Source organism: Amborella trichopoda, chromosome 6 (assembly GCF_054954075.1).
Source record: "Amborella trichopoda isolate Santa Cruz 75 chromosome 6, AtrichopodaSantaCruz75HAP2 v2.0, whole genome shotgun sequence".
Lineage (NCBI taxonomy): Eukaryota > Viridiplantae > Streptophyta > Magnoliopsida > Amborellales > Amborellaceae > Amborella > Amborella trichopoda.
The window spans coordinates 41,357,459-41,383,377 of NC_142341.1; the positions used below are offsets into that span (position 1 = coordinate 41,357,459).

At 37.9% G+C, this 25,919-nt stretch overlaps 1 protein-coding gene across 9 annotated transcripts; it reads right to left on the bottom strand.

Annotated features, from left to right (window-relative positions):
• Positions 1-23,413, bottom strand: OVA5 (Lysyl-tRNA synthetase, class II). 9 transcript variants are annotated; one of them, XR_016058533.1, is made up of 14 exons: positions 22,880-23,413; positions 21,523-21,741; positions 21,252-21,363; positions 20,591-20,699; positions 19,009-19,066; positions 18,116-18,184; positions 17,195-17,302; positions 15,711-15,803; positions 15,407-15,523; positions 12,379-12,585; positions 12,027-12,121; positions 1,813-1,903; positions 399-566; positions 1-314 (listed from the first exon to the last, which is right to left on the bottom strand). XR_016058533.1 is itself a non-coding variant. In XM_020664687.2 (14 exons), the coding sequence occupies exons 1-14, from the start codon at positions 23,087-23,089 to the stop codon at positions 222-224; spliced, it is 1,737 nt and encodes a 578-aa protein (XP_020520346.1). In that variant the 5' UTR covers positions 23,090-23,413; the 3' UTR covers positions 1-221. The 9 variants fall into 9 exon arrangements, 3 of the variants coding, with proteins under 3 accessions (XP_020520346.1, XP_088726965.1, XP_088726967.1); XR_016058531.1 differs by having other exon boundaries at positions 18,997-19,066; XM_020664687.2 differs by having other exon boundaries at positions 15,407-15,511.
• Between the last annotated feature and the right edge of the window lie 2,506 nt (positions 23,414-25,919).

Consider the following 25,919-nt stretch of genomic DNA (forward strand, 5'->3'; position numbering starts at 1 on the left):
TGACTAACTTGTGTAATGAGTTTTCCAAAGAATTAAGAGTCGTACATGCGTTCACAAAGAAATAGATTATCTGAATACAAAAGGATTGGCTTTTGGTATCTCATCAGAGGACAAGATTTATGAAAGAGAAGCAACTCGCAGCAGCAAATCTCAAGTGATGGCAAAAACCTCGAAAATTTGAATAGATGAATGGTACTTTCTTTTCCTAATAAAACAAAGGTTTATTGCTGAAGCTTGAGAATGGGGAAAGCAATGACATCTCGAATACTTGCAGAATCCGTGAGAAGCATCACAAGCCTGTCGATCCCCAGTCCCTACAATTTCAAATCCATTAGTGTCCATGCAGCATGGGAAGATAAGATGCATTTGGCAAGAGAAGATCAAGAGAGAAACCATACCATTCCTGCAGCGGGTGGCATCCCATACTCCAAAGCTGTTACGAAGTCTTCATCCAAAGTAACTTCATATGCCTCATCATCATTGCTTCTTTCTTTTCCATCCCCAGTTGCTGAGTGGGCTGCTCTCTTTTCATTATGTTGTTTTACTTGCATCTCCAAGCGTCTCCTCTGGAAGACCAGGCATGAAAAAGTACATAATTATATATCCTCACGAAGCACTTCAGAATGTCGTTCCATTGTTCGCATAAACCATCAATTTCCATGCTCATGTGAAAATGCTCTTTTTCAAAGAAATCAAATGCTTCGGAATGACCAAGAAAAACAAAACAAAGACATGACGAAGAAAAAAGAACAGAAAAGAGTATATTGGAAAAGCATAATATCAATATCACAATGACAATTGAAATCTCAGCATACCGAAATGAGTTTGGGTATTTTAAGCACAACTAAATGGTGCAGAAAAGTTTCATATCACGAGCATCCACTAAACAACATCTGAGCCAGAAGAGCCAACAAACCAAGAAGCTATTTCCAAGGATAGGGGGTTTCGTCCCATGATTTAGTGCTCTCTTCTTTCATGGGATTCAAAAAACATATAGGTTTGTTAATCTCACGATTCAGTAGCATTTGCCATTTCCACTCTATTTCACGGATCACAAAAACGAATAAAAAACTGCTACAAGGATGCAACTTTTCGAGTTCCTTCACAGAAATAGAAATCAAACAGCTTCTAAACCTGCATGAGCAAATATGCTGCAGATATTCTTACAGGATGCAGTTCAGGTGTGTGCCCAAACCTTACTACATTCCCATTAATAACCAAAAAAAAACCACCTGGGATACATATGAATTTCACCCTCAGATGCAACATCCAGCTATGCATATTAATGCTCATGGAACAAAATAGATAGCTTTGCCTTTTTGTTCTTTTCATCTGTAAAGTATATTATAGCATATGTCTTGAAGTGTCAATCTGCTATATCTATGAAAAAATAAGCCTAATTTCTCAGCATAATCAATTTCATATGGTGTTTTCAACAGTTCTCAAGAAACAAACTTACCTTACCAATTAAAAAAGAAGAACAAAAGGATCTCATTTCTCTCGGCTTAGAAGGCATTCTATGACATGATCCTGAACTTTATGGGTAACTTGGGAATTATATGCTCATATTCAGAATATAAGATGGGAGAGATGCTGCTCTTAAAGCCATAAATGCAGGATAATCAGCAATACTCCAGATAACAACAGGGAACAAAGGATGCACATTCCCAGAGCACGGCCAAGAAGCACAACCTTATAAGCAGATAATCATAGCTGTTAAAAGAAGTTGAAAGCAATAGAACATACCAAGCAAAGATGCCATTACTGTTTAAATCATTAAACTTAAACGTCATTACAAAGCTTCAGCATTACCTGATCCACGGGGTCCGTTAATTCTGAGAAAGCATTTGCTAATTCACGACCACAAATGAACAATTCAAATCGTTCAGTCAAACCCACAATCCTGCAGTACAAAATTTCATATTAAAATACTAGGAAAGCATGGGCTTTAACTTTTAAGCATCATGACATATGATTTCCCTTTTCCAAACTATCTCTTATTGTAAGTTAATTTCTTGTAACTTTATTTTCTAGGGAACTACATGACTAAATATTTTTCATGAAACTGTAAGTGACTTTAACATATAATTTTTAAATAAATGGTATTCTCTTTAAACAAAAAACAAATATGCTAGGAATCAGGCTTGGGCCTAACCGGTTAGCAGTTGATGCCAAACAACTGAAAGGGGTGGCTATGTGCAACTCAAGGTAGTAAATTAAAAAATATCTCTTTCTTTTATTTAATATCCCTGAATTCCACTTACATGGACCACTATACACTGTTGTGAATCAAAATTAAAACCCTAAATGCAACCTAAAATCTTTACTTTTACTGCCAAAACAAATAAACACCATCTGGGAGCAATAACCAATCTTCCACTATAATTTTACGTACAAAATGTTCTCTTGAAAATTCACAGAAAAATATAAAATATGATTGTAAATTAATTAAATCAATCGGGAAGACTTAGTAGATGATGCATGGGATCACCTTCACAGGACTTGATACACCCTATACTCGATTCCCTGCTTGATTTAATCTTTGAGGTTTTGCTAGAATTTCTGAGATAGGGAAGTTTTTCAGGCAATACTTTTCAATCTAAAGCTTTTAATAGCATATAAATCTATTTAGGGTTTGTAGGAACCCTATAGAATCAAATTAGGGCTAGGCTTGAGCGTTTATTTCTCTCTTGGCTGATTGTTCCTATCTTTTTTCTTCAAAACCAGTAAAATTCTAACCTAGAGTTTCAAAGTGCTACCTTCTTTTTCTTTCTTTTGGCTGGCATGGCCCTATAAAGAAAGGGGGGAGAGAGACGTGATTAAAAATTGAGAGAGAGAGAGAGAAATGTTGGGGTGTGGAGAAGAGACTTTTATCGTACTTTGTAAAAGAGGTTAAGTAGGGTTTATATAGAAAGAAATCTTTCTCCCGCTTGGAATAGGACTCCTTCTAGGTATGCCTTAGCTTGACCATTAGGATATTAAGAGATCTGCAGGGAAAGAAGAATTAAATCTGAGTCATCCATCCCACAAATCAATAATCATGATTTTGGGTGGAAATTAGGAAGCCTTATCCCCTTGTAATTTGACTCAAGTCCAACTTCTATTTAAATTAGAATTATAATTACTTTTAATATTATCTAGATCTTCCTAATCTCTTTAGAAAATCTATAGGAAGTCAAAGATAATCTTTTTATTTTGGTCAAAAACAAACTCCCACTTAAATCGGAAACAAATCCATTTAATTTTAAAAGATTCCCTAACTAACTTTTAATTAAAAGTGGTACATAAAAGAAAATAAGTGGGGCATGCCCACCCTATGGACTTTATGTGGGCCCCACAAGGCCACATGTCCCACTCAAGGGTGGCACACACATGTGTGGGTTGTATGCTTAGTCCCTTGTTTTGAAAAATTCAAAACTAACATTTTTTATGAATTTACAGTAGAAGTAAATTCTTAAAATTCAGAAAATTTAGTAAAAGTCAAAAAAAAAAACTTTAATATAAAAATAAATTATTTAAAAGTGGCCCGTACCAATGGGTCAAAATTAACGACAATTAGGACACTCCACTTGACCAATAACCATGATCCACTGCTATTTTTTCATCCAATCCAACAAAAACCCATGACACACAATCTCAATACAAGGGCACATGATTGGCTCGTCAAAGTCGGTCAATAAGCAGTGAAACCATGATCCTAGACTGTGGATTTCAATCTCCCCTTTAAGAGCAAGTCTAGCACTTGTCACTACAGTGCAAAAAGGGTTCTCTGAGTGCACATATTCACGTGTCCCTCCACAGGATTGCTTCCGTAGTTGTCATGTGTACATGTCGTGTAGAAGTTTGTTGAGGTCATGGCGCTTGCTCTCACAGGCCTACAACCGCACAAAGGAGACCACCAGTTTCCTGACCTACAAACATGATCCCCAAGCATCTCTCTGACCTCGACAAGGGATGATCCACTGTAAACCCTTCTCAGTAGTAGCACATGATGCCTAGGGGGAAGGGTTTTGGACATAATCAGAGCCACAAACCGCCCAACCCATGGTGAGTCAACAATATTGAAGTGCATATTCTACCATAAAGTATCTTTTTACTAGCTCTCTAAGCCTTTAAAAGCCACAAAACCCAACAGCAACGCTATATATCTCGTCTGATTCCTACCACTGAGCTACCCCAAAAAGAAAAAAAAAAACATCATGGAGTAAAGACATTAAAATGCCACAAAAACCAAGTGCTCAAATGGGAAAGTAATTAGGCTAGGCATAAGGAAATAATGAATGCCCCATCCAGCTTCCAACTGGCCTAACAATCAAGTCATGAAGGCTACTCAATAGACCATTGTCTACTAACACTACCTACTCCACTAATCCTAGGATTCTGGCCCCTTGGTTAATCACTTCTTGATAAGATCCTACTTCTACATGTCGGATTGCAAGATAGCACATAACTAGATCTTGTATATCGTTGGATAAGAGAAATATCCAAACTTGCAGCGGAGAGTTTAATTTTGAAAAATACAACCTTTGATCAACAGGATTCAATGTCTCAGCATCTCTTTCAAAACCCCTATCACTCAAGATGTGACATCCCCAATGGTATTACAAAATGGATATCATTTGCAATGTCTCTTAAACATAATAAATGGACAAGTCAAGCTCCCAACCTTTGCAGGTTTCCAAAGTGCCCCTGAAGCACAATTCCATCATTGCAACTTATTACAAAGTTCCCCCAATAACATCTTTCAACTCTCTCGGGATCATGAAATCATCCATTGTTCCCAACAAGGCTGGATAAAGGACTCCAACACCAGTGTGCAGCTGCAATTGGGAAATGCTGGCATCAGCTATAATATTTAACAACAAAACCCATGAGGGGGTCCAGCTCCTTGGTCTCCAAACATAGAGGGTGATGCTTGTTCAAGATCGCCCCATCCCCCTGAAAGAAAAAGCATAGAAATTGCTAGCCTTAGCCTACTCCTCCATTAAGCCTGTCAAACTTGCTTTGCCATAGCATTTCATTCGGTTCTTCCCTGGACCAACTCTCCTTCCATTGTTCCCCCAATCAACCTCTTATGCTTGGTACCATTTTGGAGTCCTCAGATCCTAATATTACACCTTCTTTGACAGTATGTCCAATGCTAGTATCATATATCGCCTACCTAACATTTCCATAGTATCAATAACCTTTTAGCTCCTTACTACATTTTTTATTAATGCCCCATCTACAGCATTAGCTGATCATCCAAACTCATGCCCTCAAATCCATTAATATTCATGTTAAATTCATGATCCTCCATTCATGGAACCACTGCAGCTGCATGCTTAAACCTAACCACCTGCCATCAATGATCTCCACTACTATAGCCCATGGCGATCAGGAAAGAACCAACTTCACTACCTTATTTTCCTCACTCGGTAAGTAACTAGCTTCACCACTGTACCCCAGTTCTCTCTGCTAATCCAGATGCTCATGTTTCAAGGTCAACCAATGCCATGGGCACTATGGTTTGGAAGGACAATATAGTCATTGATCATGGATAGCTCTCCCAAAAACACTTCTGATACCACAAAAATGCCCTACACCTGACACTCAATAGGTTTCATGGCAACCAGTTGCCATTCTTGATTGTGATATAGTCCCTTTTAGCTCGTTCTTGATTGTGATAATAGTCTCTTTTAGCTCCTTCACAGTACAATGCATCCACCAATTTCACCTGCACCACATCTCATAAGATATTTGAAAAGACATTGACATTTCATCTCCCGCAAATATATCCCCGTACCGTTTAGGTTCCAACCCTACTCCTTTCAAGGGTTAATGCCTCGAGTATCTCACAGGTCATGCATCACCTCACTCTCACTCACAAAAATTTCCCATTTCCATCCTTGCAAACTCCTCATCTAGCCCTTGCCTCTGCTCATCCCACCATTCCCTTCACTGCATATATCAATTTTCCACCTTCTAAAGCCAAATATATGGCCAAATCTGGAAGCAATGAGGCGGTCCCCCCATACAACTTGAAAACATGTAACATCTACCACTACTATGTTACCATTTGCTCCCAATCATCCTCTAAACCCATATTTCCTGCCGCATCAACAATATTCAAGGCCCTGTCCAAATGGGAACCAAACACCGTTCAGGCATCGACCTCACAACTAACATATCTTTCAGTCCAAGCAAGTCTGTCCAGTAAGCAATATTCAGCAGGCATCTCCCAATCTTCCATACGACCAAAACTAGGCTTATCTTTAGCGCCAAAAACTCGTGCTCCTCTCCCAAAGTTAATATTCCCTACACAATTCTCAGGCCATTCCTAATATAATTTGTGTCACTTCTTACACTTCTATTCCTCCCTTAAGTACTCCTAACATTTACTGTTACCTATAGCCTCTACTCACTCCACCAACCTGAGTGTAATCCCCAACTAGAATGGCATATGCTTGCAGTGACACCCACGCTCTGCAACATTCCCTGTAAATGCTTCTGTTTCAGAGAACTCACTTGAATGCACTACATGGCAGACTACTACAATTTATTGTCTCCCACATCTAGAGCAGGACAATGTGTCCTCTGTGTGACAAGGAATACCCATGCCTCAGCCTCCACCATGCTCACTCATCATAAATGATCCTCACATCTGGAATATCCTATTCTAGGCACTTTTGTCTCACCTGCTCCATTGCCATAATAGCTTTGGGCCATACATGTGTTCCATCTAGGAACCTTTCCACCCTTTGCTTATGGCAACTCAACCATGTTAAGCTACTGTTACCTATTTGATCATAACCATCTCCCTTATAATTGAGAATTAATTTATTTTAGCTGTAGCTTTAATTATACCTTAATGCCATAACATATTTGAGCAACTAGGCACTTTCCAAGACTTAGCTCATTCCGCAACCGGTCACAAAGGACAGATAGGACATCTATAAACAACAGAAAGACGAGAGTTTGCCTAAACAAAGAGAAGCCAGTGCCAATGTTTCACCTTTCACAACTTCTACCTCCCTTGCTTTTCCATACTCTTTGCAATAGAAGAGACTGCATTCTTTAGCTCTCTGATCGCCCTACCTTGTCCTTTCCCTTCGCTGCCACCTTTTAGATCCATTGCAACTTCATCCCAGTCTGGAAACCAAAATAAGTCTTCCATTTCACCAAATCTCTAGAGAATGTGCAAATGTAAGGGAAGTACTGGCCCATTCGAAGGAATGAGTGAGATCAATCTATTCAGTTAGGAGGGGAGACAATTGACTTTCCACTTGAATGAAGTGTGAGACAAGATATTGATTGCACCCTCTCAAGGAGCTTTGCAAGACAGGCTATGTTACAAACACATGGACACGTCTATCAGCATCCAACATGGACACCAGCATCAAAAATGCAAACTATAAAATTGGTCTTTCAAACACAACACAACAGTTGGGATGTTGAAAGAGGGGAGGTGGGATTCTTTTTCAAACTGCCAATTATTTTTATCAAGTAAAGAAGTACAAAAAATTCAAAGACCCACAAGGCGAGTGCTCGAATCCAGAAACCCCTTAGGGTCCCAAAAAATCTTTAAAACCTGTATAGACAACCAAAAAATAACTAGGACAAGATACTTGAGAACTAAAAAAATGCAAAAAAAGAGTTCCTTGCGAGTTATGTTGGGTGTGGCTACAGCATTGGCTTCCCTCCAAGTATGCCTCCATAGGACGTGCATATCCTTACAAATCTGGAATATCGCATAAAAAACTATGGACCTCCATGGACAAGGAGAAGACTTTGAGGCCCATGCAATAACATTCTTCGAATCTCCCTCGACGAAAGGAGGGGCCTCAGATATGGTTAAAGTGCCTAAGGCCATAAAGGAGGGTTGTGGTCTTCACGGTGTTGAAGTCAGCTTGGCCGATAAACCAAGAGTACAAAAACAGAGTACAGCAATCCTTGACATGGAAAATGGCCCCAATGCCTGAGGGCCAGAGTTCCCTAGAGAGCAACCGTCAAAGTTGAACTTGGACTGGCCGCAGTCTGGTGGTCTCCACCAAAGAAGCCCGAGGTATTCGAGTAGGTAGGAAAAAGTGCAATGCCTGCCAATTCTGGTGGAAGTCCGAAATCAAACAGTACTTAAAATGTTTGTTGTTTTGCACCCAAAAGATAACCACAGAGCGGACCTTCTCCTTTAGGGCCTTGATGTGGGCCTTCTCACCTCGAAAAATCTTCTTGTTTCTCCCCAACCACATCACCCAAAGAGTAGCAGCCACTGCGGCTTTTCACAAAAGGACACACGACCTGGGCCATGGGATGGAGAGGAAGAACAAGAATAGTAGTGGGGATTGACTGTGGAGTAACCCATGTCCATTTGAAGAGCTGGAGGAGGTCGCCCCAGAGAGCTCCGGCAAAGTCACAATGGATGAAGAGGTGGGCGTTAGTTTCAGCATCGTCGGTGCACATAATACAATTGGTTGGGGATCTGCACCCCCTTTCTTTGCAATTGGTTCACTGTCACAACACGTTCAGAAATGGCTATCCAACAGAAAAATTGAATCTTGGGGGATATACAAGAAGACCAAGATTTGGCTGTTGTGCATGAGGTGGGGATGGCGCGGTTCGGGGCCTCCGTAGTGTGCGGTAAAAGGAGGAAACTGAGAAGATGCCCGAATGGGCTGGCCACCAGACAATCTTATCATGCCCAAAAGACGGGATGAAGGTATAGCGGAGAATGGAATGAAATTCTAAGAATTCCAGCATCTCATAATCGGTCAAAGGCCTCCTAAAGTTACAGTTCCATACCCTACAAGACCCCAGAGTTTCAAAGTTAGCAGCTACCGAGGCAAGGGGATGCATGGCCAGATGGAAGAGGCTAGGGAAGCGATCCCTTAAGGGGCATGACCAATCCACAGGTCTGACCAGAAGGAAACTCTTTCGCCAGCTCTCGGCCAAAAGCCGATGTTGGTTGCGAACTGAGTGAGGCAATAGTGCAAGCCTCTCCAAAGCGCTGAGGAATTGTTCAGGGCTCTGGATCTAGGGAACCGGACAGAGGGTTCACAATGGTACTTGTGCCAAATGTAGCACATCCAGCCAAGCTAGTTCCGCTGGGTGGCAAATCTCCACCACCATTTGGCTAGAAGGGCGAGGTGGTTGTTTTTTAGCCTGCGAATGCCTAAGCCCCCTTGAGACATGGGAGGGCAGACTTTATCCCAAGCAATCAGGTGGTACTTCCTCACCTGACCACGGGAAGTTCCTCTAGGCAGTCAACCACCGAGGAGGGTATAGAAAAGACAGACATCTAGAAGACGGGAATGCTGGATACGTTAGCCTTAATTAGCAACTGACCTGCTGATGAAAGGAAGCGACCTTTCCAACCCGTGAACCTCCTATCAAATTTATCAATAATGTGTATCCATCGTCGTTGTTCGAGCTTGCCGATGCACAGCAGCAGTCCCAAATAGGAGGAAGGCAGGGGTTGAGCTTTGCACCTCTCGACCGAATAGCCAGGTTAGAACCCGTGAGATTGTCGACGGTAACCCCATCGTCGTAGTTTTGGCTAGATTCACTCTGAAGCCAATGGCCATCTCAAAGCACTTGAGAAAGAGGAGCAGGCAGTCAACCTGCTGGGGGGAGCATCGCAGAACAACAGGGTATCGCCAGCGTATAGAAGGTGGGACATCTCAAGGCCGTTGTTGGAAACTAGAAAACCCTTAAGGAGTCCATTTCGGTACAACCCCGCGAGGGATCTACTGAAGACCTCAGCCGTGATGGCAAAGGGAAATGGTGAGAGGGGGTCCCCTTGCCTAAGACCTCCCGACAAATGGAAGAAACCCCTAGGGGAGCCATTGATGAGGATGGAGAACGAAGGCCTCGACCTGCACCCTCTGATCCACATTCTCTAACGTGAGCCAAAGCCCATCAGCCTTTTCTCAGTCCATTTTGATTACAAGACCTGGAACTTTGACGAGATGCCTTGAATGGATGCACTACCACTAGGGCTCCGTCGAGGATTTGCCTGTCCTTGACAAAAGCCCCTTGGGTTGGGGGTTGATCCATCCAAGGACCCCTCTCAGCCTTGAAGCAAGGACCTTGGATAGAGTTTTGTAAGAGCAGTTCACGAGGCTAATAGGCCAATAGTCTTTGAGCTCCTTTGAAGATCCCTCTCCTAGAGAGTGGGAGCGAGATTCTGAAGCGGAATTGCCACCTAGATTTGGGCAATGCCATGTAACTATATTTTCAATAGCTCTTAAGTATTTTACAGCGACATTCCAACTAATGACTAGGAATAAAAAACCAGACAGAATAGGTATAAAGCAAATTGTCCAATGTTTCCAAATTAGTCCAACTTCGTAGCTTTCCGGCATGAACCGTTTATCTAAGAGAGGTCGTCTTTCTGTGGTTGGAAGTAATGGAATGGTTTCATTATCCAAAATGAAGAACGTTTCCCACCAAAAGATCAATCCAATTATACCACTCGCAGGTAAATAGCACAATACGTCTTTGTGAGTCTCCGCCTATATTTTCAATTAACTTTTTAAGTATTTTATATTGACATTCCAACTAAAGACATGCCAAAAGAAGCTTGTAAAGTGTCAAACACGTATTACTTGTCTCTAGGGTGTTGAAAGTGCCAAAAACCATGGACATGTGTCTCCAAGTTACATAGAACAGAACATAGAAGAACTATCCCTCAAAGAGAGACAACCTGCCTTTTGAACATGAGTACAAGGTTACCCTTGTACAGTGTTTCAAAAAGCGGACCACCCAACGCCTAGGCCCCCAATAAAAGCGAATATCCGTGGGCGCTCACCTAGGCGCCTGGGAACCCGCCTAGGCGCTTGGGAACCCACCTACGTGGCTGCCAAGGGCTTGCACCCCACCCAGGGGTAGAAATGCCCCTCATTGAGGGTATTTTTGGGTCATTTTTTTAATACGAAAGGTACAAAATTGTGGGTTTTAGGTTCATTTGAAACCTAAAACCCATTAGAGCCTATTTTAGAGAGAAAAAACCCGAAAAAAAAAATTCTACTGGGCCGCCTAGGTTTTGGGCACCAGCCTAGGTGCTAGGCGGCCTAGACCCCCCCCCCTTCCGACCGCCTAGGTGCCGCCTAGCGCCTAGCCCTTGCACATGAAGAACATTAGAGCTGGAGACTGATATACATTTTGAAGGTTTTTTGGGGTTCAACGGCTGATTCACCAATGTACTTCCCCCGACTGTCTTCCAGAAATGAAATTGTTCATTCATGGAAGTCACTTGGGCTAATGGAGTGATGAATCTGCCATTTACTAGAAACAACAGATTTCTTTTACCATTTCATTTGATTGCTAGTAATCGTATAATGCCTTCTATTGTCCTGAATTGAGAAATGTTGACGGATGACCATAAATTTGCCCTTCATATGTTCAGAGAAATACGTTTTTGAAGAGAAGATCCGAAATATCATAACCATTCTCCTTTTCATTATTGCTGGATACATGAGACACTATCAGATAGAAATTTTCCACAAAAAAACCAAAATATTGACAGAAAAGATGGATGTTCAAATCTGAATTTCAAATATGAGTTGTAACAAGAACCCAAGAGTTTTACATGCTAGATTTGTATGCTACACAAGTACTGCCACATGACACATGATGATTTTTCTGGTGACCTAAACCATTAGGAATATAATAGGAAACTTAGCTGTGTCTCCTTTAATTTTCTCTGCAACATAGGTTAGACTATGAATGGTCATGATATGTTATTCGGTGGAATCCATTACGAATATAATAGGAAACTTGGCTGTCTCCTTTAATTTTATCTGCAACATATGATAGCCTATAAATAATCATGATATGTTATTTTGTGGAAACAAATATTCCATTTGTGGTTCCCAGTATGGTTTGATTATCTTTAGGATGATAATAAAAGTTGATATGCCTAGTGCAATCAAGGTCAGTTTTAGAAATCTGAATTCTTAACTTACGTTATATAAACATCTAATCAATATTGGAGAACAAAAAATAATTAACCCATGAAGCAGAAATATTCAGGCCAGGCAACAGTTTACCTTCTGTGTGGTTTAGCTAAAGGTGATATTTCTACAGGGTAATCTAGCACAAATGTTGGCTGAACCAGTGTAGGCTCCACAACTGTCTCAAAAACCTGGACCAATAGTAATTAGAACAGGTCATAGTAAACAACATGTAGCAGCTTCGCAAGATTGAGAATCAAAGAAAGTCTGATCAAGTTTTCATCCGTTATCTGTTCATAATGATTATATGCATACTGATTCTCACCCGTATAAATTACCACACAGTGTCCATCTAATAACATTTCTCGAGCATTGTCTTTAAATCAAGAATATCTAAAAAAGGAAAGTATATTTTCTATATAAAAAATCCAATTCATATGACAACTACCTCATTGAGGACATGGCCTACAGATGAACATGTCTCAATTGCAAACTTGTCTTTGTTGTCAGAAGCAAGTCCAAGTGCTGTTATTGCAGCTGCTTTAGCAGCATTAACATCATCACCCATCTCACTGAAATCAATTCCGGTGGCTTCCTTGACCAGATTATGCATAGTTTCTCTTCTCCAAGGTCTTTCCAGAGATATTTCTGTCCCCTATATGTAAGCTGTCAGGTTGATTTTAAACCTTAAAGCAACAATATAAAATCACATGTGATGATCTTGCTCATTTCCAACAGGCAAAAGAGTCAAATAGACATTATATCTGAGGCAATTGCATTTGCTCCATGTTAGACAGTAATTCATTATTCAACAATGCAGGAGAAGGATAGCTAATTTTCATAGTCCTTGACTATTTCCTTGAAGAACCAGTGAGATTTTTTGTACTCTATAAAAGAAACATCTTGGATAAATTATTGGGAAGGGTGTGCTTCTTGTTTTCCCCTAATGAAGATATAATCTCCTTGTTACTATAAATAACTGCAACAGTTATATGCACGAACACATAGAAGGCATATACTAATTTGCACAAAAGGAAGAGACAGATATCCATTGACAGGTGAACTAGTGAGTCCATACACGGATTGATAGGCAAATGAAAATAGAAGTAATGCCTAAGTGCATGAACAAATAGATGATGAACACATGTATATGCATATACGAGAATGTGTGTGTCTATGTAGAAGTGTGTGTTTGTGTGTGTATGCCAATGCCACCCGTGTCATGTTCAAATGCATACAAGAGTTTCATTCCCATTGTGGAAACTTCTCCAAGTCAAAAAGAGTTTCTGCTGAGGTTCTCTCTAGTCCGTAGGATAAAACCAAGTCCATAAGTAGCATATTTGGTGTGTCTAGTTTGCAGACCCTCCTAACGCTGAACTAACTAGGGGAAAAACAAAAAAGGAGTTCACAGACCCAAAGAACAACAAAGATAACACGGAACCCTTATTGATTTGCAACTGAAAACTAGCGAGAAAAACACAAAGAAGTGCAAAACTACATTTTCTAAGATAAGTTTCCATATATGGTGAAAGCCTTCTGTTATAGACCTCTGAAAAATGCAAGTCAGTTACGAATTACCAGATTTAGATAAGTAAGATGAGCATTGATTAGGATATGATAGATAAAGGATAAGTATAAAACTGCCCTATAGAAAGAGAAAGTAACAGCTAAGCCAATTATCACACAAGCAAATGAAATGCACTCATTCACAAGACAAACACGGAAAAGCATTGAGAAAGTCACATGCGAGGTTAATATTCATGTGAAATGTGCTCCAACCAGCAGCAAAGAAAAGATCTACTGTTTGGATGGTAACAGCCATAACCACAACTCATCCCACACTACTATGCTTGCCTGTGCGCACGAATCAAAAAGCATAATTAATCACCCAAAGGCAGACCACAAAACCACCTCGGCCCCTTCCCACGCACACCCACTTTCTTTCTCTCAGAGGCCTCCCAAAGGCTTTAGGAAGAATGACCAAATATTTACCAAAAAGGGCTCCTCAACCACCAATATGGAATGAACTAAAAGAGACTTTTTGGTATTTTGGTCCTCGTCCACAATTAGCACCCCCCCCTAAAAAAAAAACTTCGGTCCATGTGCACAAAAATCACAAAAAAGACACCATTTCTTTTTTTAATAAATATGACTTCTTTTTTTTGATAAATTTAATAAATATGACTTTAAAAGACAAATTATTTCATAATGCTCAAATACAAGGAATCCTCGACCTGTTTCAAAAAATACACAGATGCACATGATTGGGCAACAAGCCAAATGACTAAAGTGCACCTACAATACACAAATTGACCAGACCACCACTAGATTACTTCTGCGGCTATGCCTTTAAAAGATGACACATAAACATACAAACATATTAACAAGTTAACCCTGGAATAATTATAAGGCGGCCAATAACTGGAAAGATATAGGCTCACCATGTCTATTGAGTCAATCAATTGTGGAAGCATTAAAGGGTGCCACTATGTAACAAGTTTGCATTGAATCAAGTTTTATTTTATTTTATTTTGGGGGAATTTTATCAAAAAACACATGAGAGATGCATTATTCAGAATTTTAACATTTTTTAGACTATTATGATCATGAGCTTTTTTATGGGCATTTTTTAAATTGAATCAAAAAATGTGGGTACAATGTTAAATAGTTCATCCCATATGGTATTTTGATAATTTTCCCTTTTTCTTTTACCTCAACAAATGAAAGAAATATTAGTTTAATTCATTGAACAAGAATTTACATATATACTGTTACAGATACAGTAAAAATACAAAAAGATGTAACAAATGACAGACTGCCGGACTTCCTGATCATATCACTTATTGAGCTTCCCTACAAATGACATTTTATACCCCTCTTAGTAACAAAGAACCCAAATCTGGGGATATTTCAGCCAAAAGCCATGAGAGCAGCTTTACTTGGTGAAACAGTATTTCGATCTATACAAACTGAACTTTTGCAGTTAATGTCAGTTGTTTGTATTTTATTAGTGAATACATAGCTATTGTTAAGGAGTCCTGACCATGATAAACAGAAAAGGGTGTTGGCTATATTTCACTAGAGTAATAAGCCTTTCCTACTTTTGAAAAATGCATTAGAATGAGACAACATTCATATCACTTATTAAGCTTCCCTTCAAAGCCCATTTGATACACCTCTTAGTAACAAAGAAACAAATCTGGAGATATTTCATTCAAAGCCAAGCAAGCAGCTTTACTTGGTGAAAGAGAATTTCGATCAATACGAACCAAACATATGCAGTTAATGTCAGTTGTTTGTATTTTATCAGTGAATCCACAATTATTGTTAAGCAGTCCTGACCATGATAAACAGAAAAGAGTGTTGGTTATATTTCACTAGAGTAATAATACTTTCCTACTTTTTGAAAAAATGCATTAGAATGAGAAAACATCAGAACCTGAGAGCATCATGCAACAGCATCATTCAGAGCATACCTGATAGACCACTCTAAGCTTCCCATTCACTACCAAAGAACATCGAGTGACAATTTCCTCCGCCAAGTTCATCATGCTTTCATAGTCTGTATATGCTTCATAAATCTACAACTCAAACTAGAGTTATACCAGTCAGCCTTTCAAATGGGAAGGAAATTGCACTAAAATTTGGATATAAGTAAGTAAGATTGTATTATATCTTATCAAAAGATAGAAAAAGTGAAAAACAAAAAAGACTGAGTTGATACATATATGCCAATTTGGGCATCTAATCAGGCAATCAGTATGGAATTTGAAGTGTTACCTCAATTGTGGTGAACTCAGGATTATGTCGAGTGGATAAGCCTTCGTTTCTAAATATTCGACCTATCTCAAAAACTTTTTCAAACCCCCCAACCTGTCATTTGCACAGAAATTAGCTCAATAGTTAAGGGCTGTATTTTCTGTGAGAGGTTACCATCTCAAGAAAGGTTACGACCATTAAACTACACCTTCATGAAATGGCATCAGAAAGCTTAATGAAACAACCCAGGCATGTCTTTGCATGTAATAAACTTCATGTAATACACTAATATGAAGCTTAGGATACCTGTTGTCAATATGCATTATACTACCAGTGAGGGGATATATAACTGAATCAATCTCACGCATCAAGTTATGGTAATACGCCACATGTATAACCGCCAATTCTGAAGACTCCCCACCACTCTCTAGAGCTATCTAAATCAAGCAAGACCCTGGTATACAAATAGGTCATAATCCAGAAAATACTGACTTGCTCAAGAGATTGGAGATGTACATATGAAACAGAAGATAGGGACATGGTTCCCATGCATGCTTCTTATATCTGAAAGACTTTGGGAACACCATTTGCATCATTAGCATTATAAATTTTTAGATTGAAGTCCCAGTGCAAAAGAAACACTAATTATGATTTTAATGCATGACAAACCTTCATTTAAGCTTCCCACTCTACATTTTAGGGGCAGACTACAAGACGTTTCGAATTAGTTTCAGGAGGAATATGACATCTTCCTATGTCCTCTCCAGAGAGATGTGTTCTCTATAGACCATTAAAGTTACATATCCATAAGCATAAAAATTCTAAGCACAAGAAAAAACTGATAAAATTCCAAAGCTAAATATACCATTTTTTCATAGGGGCTACTTCAGTGACATGAAGGAGCAAGGACAGCATCGAATTTTATCCTTTAGTAAGTCCAATATAGGTTATGCCATCAATCATGCATGATCCAAGATAACAACACTGAATGAAAACAGCCATATATATGCATCATTAAAACAATTTGCACTAGAGTAATGGAGCAAGTTTTCCAAGTGTAGACAAACAAATAGAAGTAGACTGTCATTTTGCCAAGGAAAAGATATTTCTGAAATGATTGAGAAGCAATGCAAGATAGACAAACATATCTGCAAACTAATAATGGCAGATATTGATGAACTTGTTTAAGGGGTCAACCATAATTTAAGATATTCTTTTTTGGATGACTGGTCATGAGACATAAATCAGATACACATAACATCAATCCACACTCAGGAGTACATACAGAAATAATACTTGAGACAAATACAGCAAGAAGGATGGGAAAGAGACACAGGACAGGATAGATGACAAATTACACTGATAACTTCTCCTCTCACTCATTTCTATGCTAAACGACTGAATCAGTAACTGCCCTATCCTGGTGCAATTCGATCAATAAAAACAGTATAAGGCTGCACGCAACATTTTATAGAAGGAAGCAAGGTAAGAGAGAAAAAACTTACCAGCATTCGTTTTAGGTGAAGCTCCGTTGCAATCCTCAAATAAAGGTCTCGTCCAAGTGAATTGTGGTAAGTAATAAATGGCCTAGCTTCTGCACCACCTGCAGCTCCCTTATAACATAAATCAAGAACGATTTCAGAAAAGCAGCTCCTAACAGCAACTAGAGGTCCCCACAGCAACTAAGGCACCTTCAGAACAACAATAGTCTTTAAAACTGAAGCAAATTAGAATATTAATGGAATTCGTAATAATAATTGCCCGCATGATTCAACCCTGATATATGATAAATGTTGGATCAGCTGAAATATATTGGAAGAAAGACAACATAAATCAAAAACCATTTCAGAAAGCAGCTCCTAACTGCAACTAGAGGTTCCCACAGCAACTAAGGCACCTTCAGAACAACAATAGTCGTTAAAACTGAAGCCAATTAGAGTATTAATGGAATTCGTAATAATAATTGCCCGCATGATTCAATCCTGATATATGATAAACGTTGGATCAACTGATATATATTGGAAGAAAGACAACAAATAGGAATCTGGAAACCAATAAGAGAACCATTATATGTATCCAAAACCATTAGATGTAACCAATTCTACTACAAAACATCATAAGGGAAATACTAAAGGAAGAACTTAATAACCATATAAAAACCTTCTCTTCCCTCCCTTCCTCCCTCCCTCCCCTCCCTCCTTCCCTCCCTCCCTTCCTCCCTCCCAACAAGGCTCTACAGATGGCAAGTTTCACATCATATACACCTTAATAATATAGGGAAGAGTTTTCCGGTTGAATCCAACAAAATCCCATCAGTAATCAAAGAGAACGTGTGTATACTAATATTTATGATTACATAGATTTAATTATGAATGCAATCAAAACCAAAGATCAGCAGGACAAAATACAAATTAATGACTAGATACCTGCAAAACAGGAGTCTCGAGTTCAACAAATTCCAAAGCTTCCATTGTTCTTCGAATCTCTGACACAATCTATATGAATAAAGCAGAATCAGGTATCCATGCAATATGCACAATAGAACATACTGCTATTGGAAATAAAAGAATATAGAAACATGTCCAAGCTAACAAACTATCATGTGCTGCGAGGGACTTTTACCAACTATATTTACATGAAAAATGGATATAAATCATGATCTCCCAACACAATCCAGAAATGAAGATGTCTTTGTAGCAATAAATAAAATTGTCCAAGAAAATGCAACTCAAACTATTGAAGGCAAGTGCATTTCGAGGGTATCTTTCATGGAGGGTTAGCGAATCAGACATTTATCTGTCTATCTATCTATTTAACCCTACCTATCCATATGTGTTTGCATGTTTGTGTCTGCATGCTTAAAAGTGACTATATCAATGCTCATACACTAAAATGAAGAAGTGAGAGTGTGTAATTATTAATACTCAAGCATATAATATACCTCCAAACACACACACGTGCACATGCATCCACGCACACACACATGAAAATACCTGAAGACAGACGGCAGAACACACACAGACACATTTTCTGCATACATACGTCCGTGTGTGAATCTAATACTTCCTATAAGCATAAAACATAAATACACACCCACACACACTTATATAGTAATCTAACCAAAATTTCATGATATACAACTCAAGTTAATCAATTAATGAAAACATGTCCATAACAGTTTGTCCATAACAGTTTGTCCATAACAGAATTAAGTATATGGCTTCAATAGTAAAAAGAATCCATGCAGAATCCATCAAAATGATAGCATCCTACATTTCCAAACTTAGTTAGAAAATAGAAATCTGACATGATTCACCACCTTTGCTCTTGCTCGGAAAACATCTGCAACCTCAGGATTTGCAATCATGTCAACATATCTGAAAACTCAAGCACAGACAAAATGAATAACACAAGAACCAAGCCAAATAAAAGCACAAGCGCATAACTCTTTTGTACATGAAAATTTTGAAAACAAACAAACTAATAAGACCAGAAGAATATAGGTAGAATATTCAGATATCTGCAGAATACAACTGGACATTCGCAGAATTAAATGAAAGACACTTCTTGAATAGAACAAAGTCAAAGAGATACTTATCAATACGACACCCAAAACGACAAACTCCATGAGTATACAATGAACAATATACTAAGAAATCAACTCCATGTCAAGGCTGGCAAAATCAAATTTCTGCTACCATTCAGCATCCACTAGCAACATCATACAGATGAAAGATGAATGATTTTTATATATTTTTTAATCTGGAGATAGAATGCATGCTTGGAATGCTAAAAAACGGTATGATATCATGATCAGAAAAATGGGAGTTTGAAAGAACAATAATTTCAACAATAAAAAACAAACAAACAAACAAAAGACCACAAGCTTTACTAAGCATGATGGGAGGTTTTCAATGAGATGCAGATGATGGAGTTTGTTGATGCTGGACTTCAAATTAAGTTCTCTCTTTTTATTTCACATTAATTTATATATATATATAAAAAAAAAAAAAGGAAAGGTGGGGAACCAAACTGACAAGGAAATTTCCTTAGATGACATTACAAGTGGTTTGCAATCAAGAACAAACAGAAGCACATTATATGTATCATATATAACAACAGAGGTGGGCCAAACCATGATAAGCATATAGGAAAATGAAATCAAGTTGGGTCAGAACAATGCAAATTTGTCAAGCTAAAGTTCCAAGTAGACAAGAATGAAAAATGAGAAACTCTTCGCTTTATGCTAGAATATCAAGATACAGGGAAGCCCCACAAGGAAGTATTCCATGTTACAGGGTGCAAGTTCTCTCTCTGGTGGTGATACCCACTTTCTCACTTCCCGAAGTATGGTTAACATTGGTTTATGTTGTTATTTAGTATTTCTTTTTCCGATCTCTTTTCTCAAACTAATAACATGCCTACTTCTATGACTGCCATGTATATTGTGTTTATTTACTAACACCAATGACTCCATCATTGAGGCACAACACAATAGATCCACATGAAGAAATCAGAATGGGAGTATATCTTAGAATATCCTCAAGAGACGATCTGTTCCACGCATGCACATCATTGATCCATATGAGTAAATTCAAAAAGGAAAATGTCCCACATATCAACAACAGCTTACAGAGTCAAATCCTGATGATGACAAAGTTGGTTAAAAAGGTCGAATTACATTATATAGGTTAATATCCAACCTTCTTCTTTTTTTTCTTTTATTTGGGCGGGGGTGGGGGGGGGGAGGGGGGGGGAAGCGGGGTGGGGGGAATCAGTAACAACTAATATCCAGCGACTAAAGCATGTAACTCCAGGATGCACCATGCATTAATCCTTCTCAAAAATAACACGCAGGGGGAACTTCTCAACCCTACTTGAAATAATGGGAAAAGACTCACCGTTGGCGATAACGCTTATCCACATCAGTAAGACCATGATACTTGTCTGGTAACGGGAGTAGTGATTTTGTAAGGACCGAAAAGAACTTAACATAAACAGAAAGTTCTCCTGCAAAAAGTTGGTAAAAAACATAAGAAGGTTTTTGGGAAACAAAAGAGGGGAGAGCTTCTTTTGATCATGGTCATATATATATATATATATATATATATATATATATATATATATATATATATATATATATATATATATATATATATATATATGTGACCATTTTTTTGTGAGAATGGATCATGGTTTTATAGGTTCAAACAACAAGAACAAAAAACGCTCGTTCATTACAAATAAAAGAAATGGAGAAAGAAGTTACCATCTGAGGCTCTAAGATGAGATATTGAAGTTTTTCAAAAGGTCAAGGATGGAATCTATTTGAAAAGAAAAAATAAAATAAAACATAGAAGCAGGTTCAAACTGATGAGAGGAATCAAAAGGGTTATAAATTGAGAGAACATGAACTGTAAAATATAACAGCTCACTGCAAAATAAATAATAATCATAATAACAATAATTAAAAAGAAAAAAGAAAAAAGAAACCTAATATATCAAAACATAGAAGTCAAAGAAATTTAGCATGAACATCCTAAACCTTATTCAAAAGCTCACCTTTCTCTGTCCTCTTTACTGAACCACTAACACCAAGTATGTCCCCAATATCAAGAACTGTCTTTAACTGCTCAAATTGGTAGTCTTGAAGTTTCTCCTTCTCACAGTACAGCTGGAAACATACACAACAGACATCAACTCAAGCCACAACCTTAAATCCCACTTCTTAGGTCCAAAGAAATCTAATTTTTAATGCTTCATATAAGCTGGATACTATCCTAAATCCAACACAACAGCGACTGTGGTGAAGGATCAAGTGACTTCAACGAACCTGAATTGTACCAGAGTCATCTCTTAAAGTCAGAAAAGCAAGTTTACCAAAAGCTCTCCGTGCAACAATCCTTCCTGCTACAGATACTTGATCCTCTTCATTGTTCACCTCTTGACCATTCTCTAGATGATGATATAACTTTTGCAACTGATTGGTTGTATGGGTCCTATCCCACTTATATGCATAGGGCTCATAGCCCTGCGCTCTCAGGTCCTCCACCTAAAACACAGTAATCAACAGATAAATTGTGACCCAACACTGATGCCAGTATAAGAAAAACAAAGCTTCATACTACCACCGAAAAGAATAGAAAACTAAGACAAAGCACATTAAAAGAGTTAACTCATTTTTGTGGAAAAGAGTGACAACAACCACCAAGTAATACCTAACAATGTAAGAAACCAAAGTCCTAAATCATTCTCGTAGACAAAGGAAGTCCATTTATGACTTTCACATCAGCTTGCATAAGCTCGCTGAAATTGTTTCATCTCTCCTTTCTTTGTGATTCATAGACCATTGTTTGCAGAATTCTCTTAGAAAAATTACATTTCAACATGCATTCACCAGACAATTGTCAAATCTGAAAAGACATTAAAATAACACTCTGAATTGACAAGTACATCAGTTTCATTCTCTATATTTATTTTCTTTATTTTTCTGCTTCGATTTCCACTTTCTCTCATAATTCTTTCCAGTGGTTTGTGCTCCTGGAATATTTCCACATGTTAAATTAGAAAAAAAGAAAGAAATTGAATATAATTGTAACTTTTAAGGGCAAAATGCTATCAAAACGAATAGTAATATTGCTTGGAATAATGAATTAGTAATCTGAATGGCGAAGACACCATAAGATTCCTGCTAGTGAAAGAATATTCAGTTCTGACCATTGGGAAGCAGATACACCTGCTTGGTTTCAGGGAATAGCTCAACCTTTCCTATCAATATTAGCTCACACAACACTAACTCTTTGAAGCAGGCAATGCATGCTCTATTTCCTGATAAAACCAAATCACTTCTTTTAAAATAAGTTGACATGACCGATTGCCACATATTCAGAAGACTCAGATAAATGTCTACACGTAATTAAACATTCAGAAGATAGAAGTATGACAAAGAGGACGCAAAGACTTTAAATAAGCATGCAAACCATCACATAATTCCAAAAAATTAAAAACACAAATTTTTAAGTATCATAAGCTCCTCAACAATTACGTTAACTGCAAATAAATGCAGATAACCATTAACATGCACAAGAACACCAAGAATGCAGATAAATAGCCATTAAAAGTGAAACTCAAAAAGAAAGAAGAAAAACAATTAAAGAAAATGAAATATGTTAGGTTATCAAAAGTCTTGCCTTTTTAAGACGAATGACGCGAACCGCATCTCTATCAGAGGTGGAAGTGGAGGCAGACCTTCTTCGATCAGAAACCCTTATTGAAGAGGAAGAACCAGAAGAAGGAGAAGCAGAAGAAGAAAACTTAATGAATGCAGAAGAAGAAGTTAAAGTTGCAGAGCAAATAAAACGCTTGAATGAAGATAATCTCCAGGCCTTAAATGCTTCCATGGCTGCTGCTTCTGGAAAACCTTAAACCCCAAGCAAGAGCCTAAAATGGTGGAAGAGAAGGTTTCGATATATTTTCCTCTTCTTCTTTTTTTTTGAAATCCTACTTGGCCTCTGAAGTCTAAAATTTAGAGTTAGAGAGTTAGCTACAGTTTTGCAATTTCTCCCTCCATTTTTGGACCAAAAAAAATTTAAAGATCAGAGCTTCAGCGTACTGGGGCAGGCCAACGCTGCTCGACCCTTGACGGGCCCTAATCTAAAGCTATAGAATAATTTTTAGATAAAATCAATTTACCAAGATATTTTACGAGTTTTTGTTTTGGACTCAGGTTTCTATGCGGCCAAACCCACATATGTAGAAATGCGGGCTTCTCAATAAATCTATTTTTTGATGGATTTTAAGACTTTATTTTTAAGGACACGTAATCTCTAACATAGAGATCATGAATATGAATAAATAAATAATTTTACAAAACTGAAAATAATAATTCTAATAAGAAAACATTTAGACCGTTAGTTTCCATTTTTTTTAAATGGAACACCTACTTGCGTCCATCTTTAAGATAGATGCGTTATACTTTCTGGACCGCATATATAGAAATGAAATCCAACCCGCATGAAAAAAGAAGTTTGTTTTTATGGAAATGAAAAGCAATTTACCAAGATATTTTATAAGTTTTTGTAAGGTTTAAGCTTTATGAAAACAAAATAAAACCTCATCTCAAATCCATGTCCATAAAGCGCTTCCAGCAAACGAAAATATCCATGATAGCTTTAAAATCAATTTTCAATACCAAAAGTAAAATTTTAAATTTAAAAAATGCAAAGATATTATGGATCTATGAACATTTAATTTTAGGGCGAAATGGACGGTGTAAAAAATTTGTTATAATATACACTATTTGTAGAGCTTGGAATTTTTTTTTTTCATAATCATAATGTTCAAGTCGAAATGATCGATTTAAAGGTTTTCCAATGCCTGAACATCAAATTTCGATGAGTTATACAATGAGGCTATACTGATTTTTATAGGGTTGCAACCCTATTAAATCATTTTCCATAAAAAACTCACTTCGGGATAACTCGTATGTTGAGTGAAATTGGCTAGCAATTTAAAATGGGTGCGGTTGGGATAAGGTCCCAAGTCCCAACCTTAAACAAGTAAAGCAAGGTGCACTTCTAAATCATATGGAGAGATGTTTCAGTCCCAAAAAATCCTACAATTACTCAAAAATCTATTTTTTATCTTTAATTATAAAATTTAAAGCTCAAAAAATAATATAGATAGAGTTGATCTATCAATACTTGACATTCTTGAAAACAGATGATTCAAATAATACATAACAAGATGCATATTCCCGACTTGAAAAAAAATAAATTCATGTATATATGTGGCACACCTCAAAGTGGAATTGATCAATTCGTGGATTTTTTTAGCATCACAACGATCTTTTTTAGGTGGGAATTTGTAGTGCACCTGTAAGGTAGACACTTGATATAAACTTTTTCTATTTAAAATTGAAAAGAAATAAAGCTCTACAATGCTTCACTCAATGAGATCCCAATGGTCTCATCAGTTTTCAATCATTGGGTTTCCATGATGATTTATAAATTTTAGTTGTTCTTCACATAGGTAAAAGTTTATATAAAGTGTCAACCTTATACTATAGGGATAAGGTTGTTCTCATGCTGGAAAACCCTCAAATCACCCATTTTGACCTCGGAATTTCTAGTCTTAAAATAGGCATCTTCAAACACATTATTTGAACCATCCATTTTCGAGATTTTGAAGTGTTTATATATTTGCTTGATCGTCACCATTTCTTCTTCTTTTTTACGGAAATTCTATAAATTTTGTTCAATTATAAAAGTAGTACAATAGATTAGGAAAGGAGAACATCATAAACCACCAAATTATCAAGAAAATAATCATGTTTAGCAAGGGAATCCACCATGACATTTACCTCCCTAAAGACATGAAGAAAGGAAATGGATAAAAGGCTAGAGAGATCCAATAAGAAAAATCTAAGCTCCCATGGTACTTTCTTCTCCATTTTGCACCAGTTTATAACGTTCAAAGTGTCCCCTTCACACCTCGTCCCAAAATTCTTATCCCTGAAGAGACGAAGACCTTGAATAAGAGCATAAAATTCAACAAAGTTTGATGTCTTTACCCCTAACGGCCATGCATAAGAAAACAAGATATGACCCTCCCAATCCCTAAAAACACCTCCATAACCCGCAACCCCAAGATTTCCATATGAACTCCCATCAAAATTCAATTTAAACATCCCTCTGACTGGCGAAGACCATCTTTCCATGGGTCTCACCTTGCGGCATCCTAACTGGAAAAGAGTAGATAAATTGAACATTACATCAACCTCAACAATATCTTTCCCCACCTTATGAACCGCTAAGTACATCCAGACAAAATGGAGGATCTTCTCCAACACGCTATTCCAAGGCAATGAGGCCCCCTCAAATACTCTTTGGTTTCGTTCCTTTCAAATTTCCCAAAGAATCACTCCTCGACTTAGTTGCCAATTAATAGCACCAGTTTGAGGTAAAGAAGGGACCGAAAGAGCATGCAAATCTCCCATAACATCTGCATGTAAGAATAAAGGGGAACCTAATTGTCGAAACCAAATATCATGAGAGTAAGGGCAATGCAAACTACCCACTCTTGGTCCGAGCCGAGACTCATACTCTTCTCTTTCTTTCTCTTTCTTCTCTCTTTCTCTCTTCTCTCTTTCTCTCTCTTCTCTCTCTTCTCTCTTTCTTTCTACACTCTCTCTCCCTTCTCTCTCTTCTTCTGGCAAGACCTAGCGTCGAT

Coding starts and splice junctions, on each gene's coding strand:
- OVA5 (XM_088870839.1), bottom strand. CDS start 23,089: ATGGAAGCATTTAAGGCCTGGAGATTATCTTCATTCAAGCGTTTTATT. Junction 18,185..18,996: donor GAGCAAAGGTGGTGAATCAT/GTCAGATTTCTA, acceptor TTATTCATATAG/ATTGTGTCAGAGATTCGAAG. Junction 15,512..15,710: donor CTGAGTTCACCACAATTGAG/GTAACACTTCAA, acceptor TTTGAGTTGTAG/ATTTATGAAGCATATACAGA.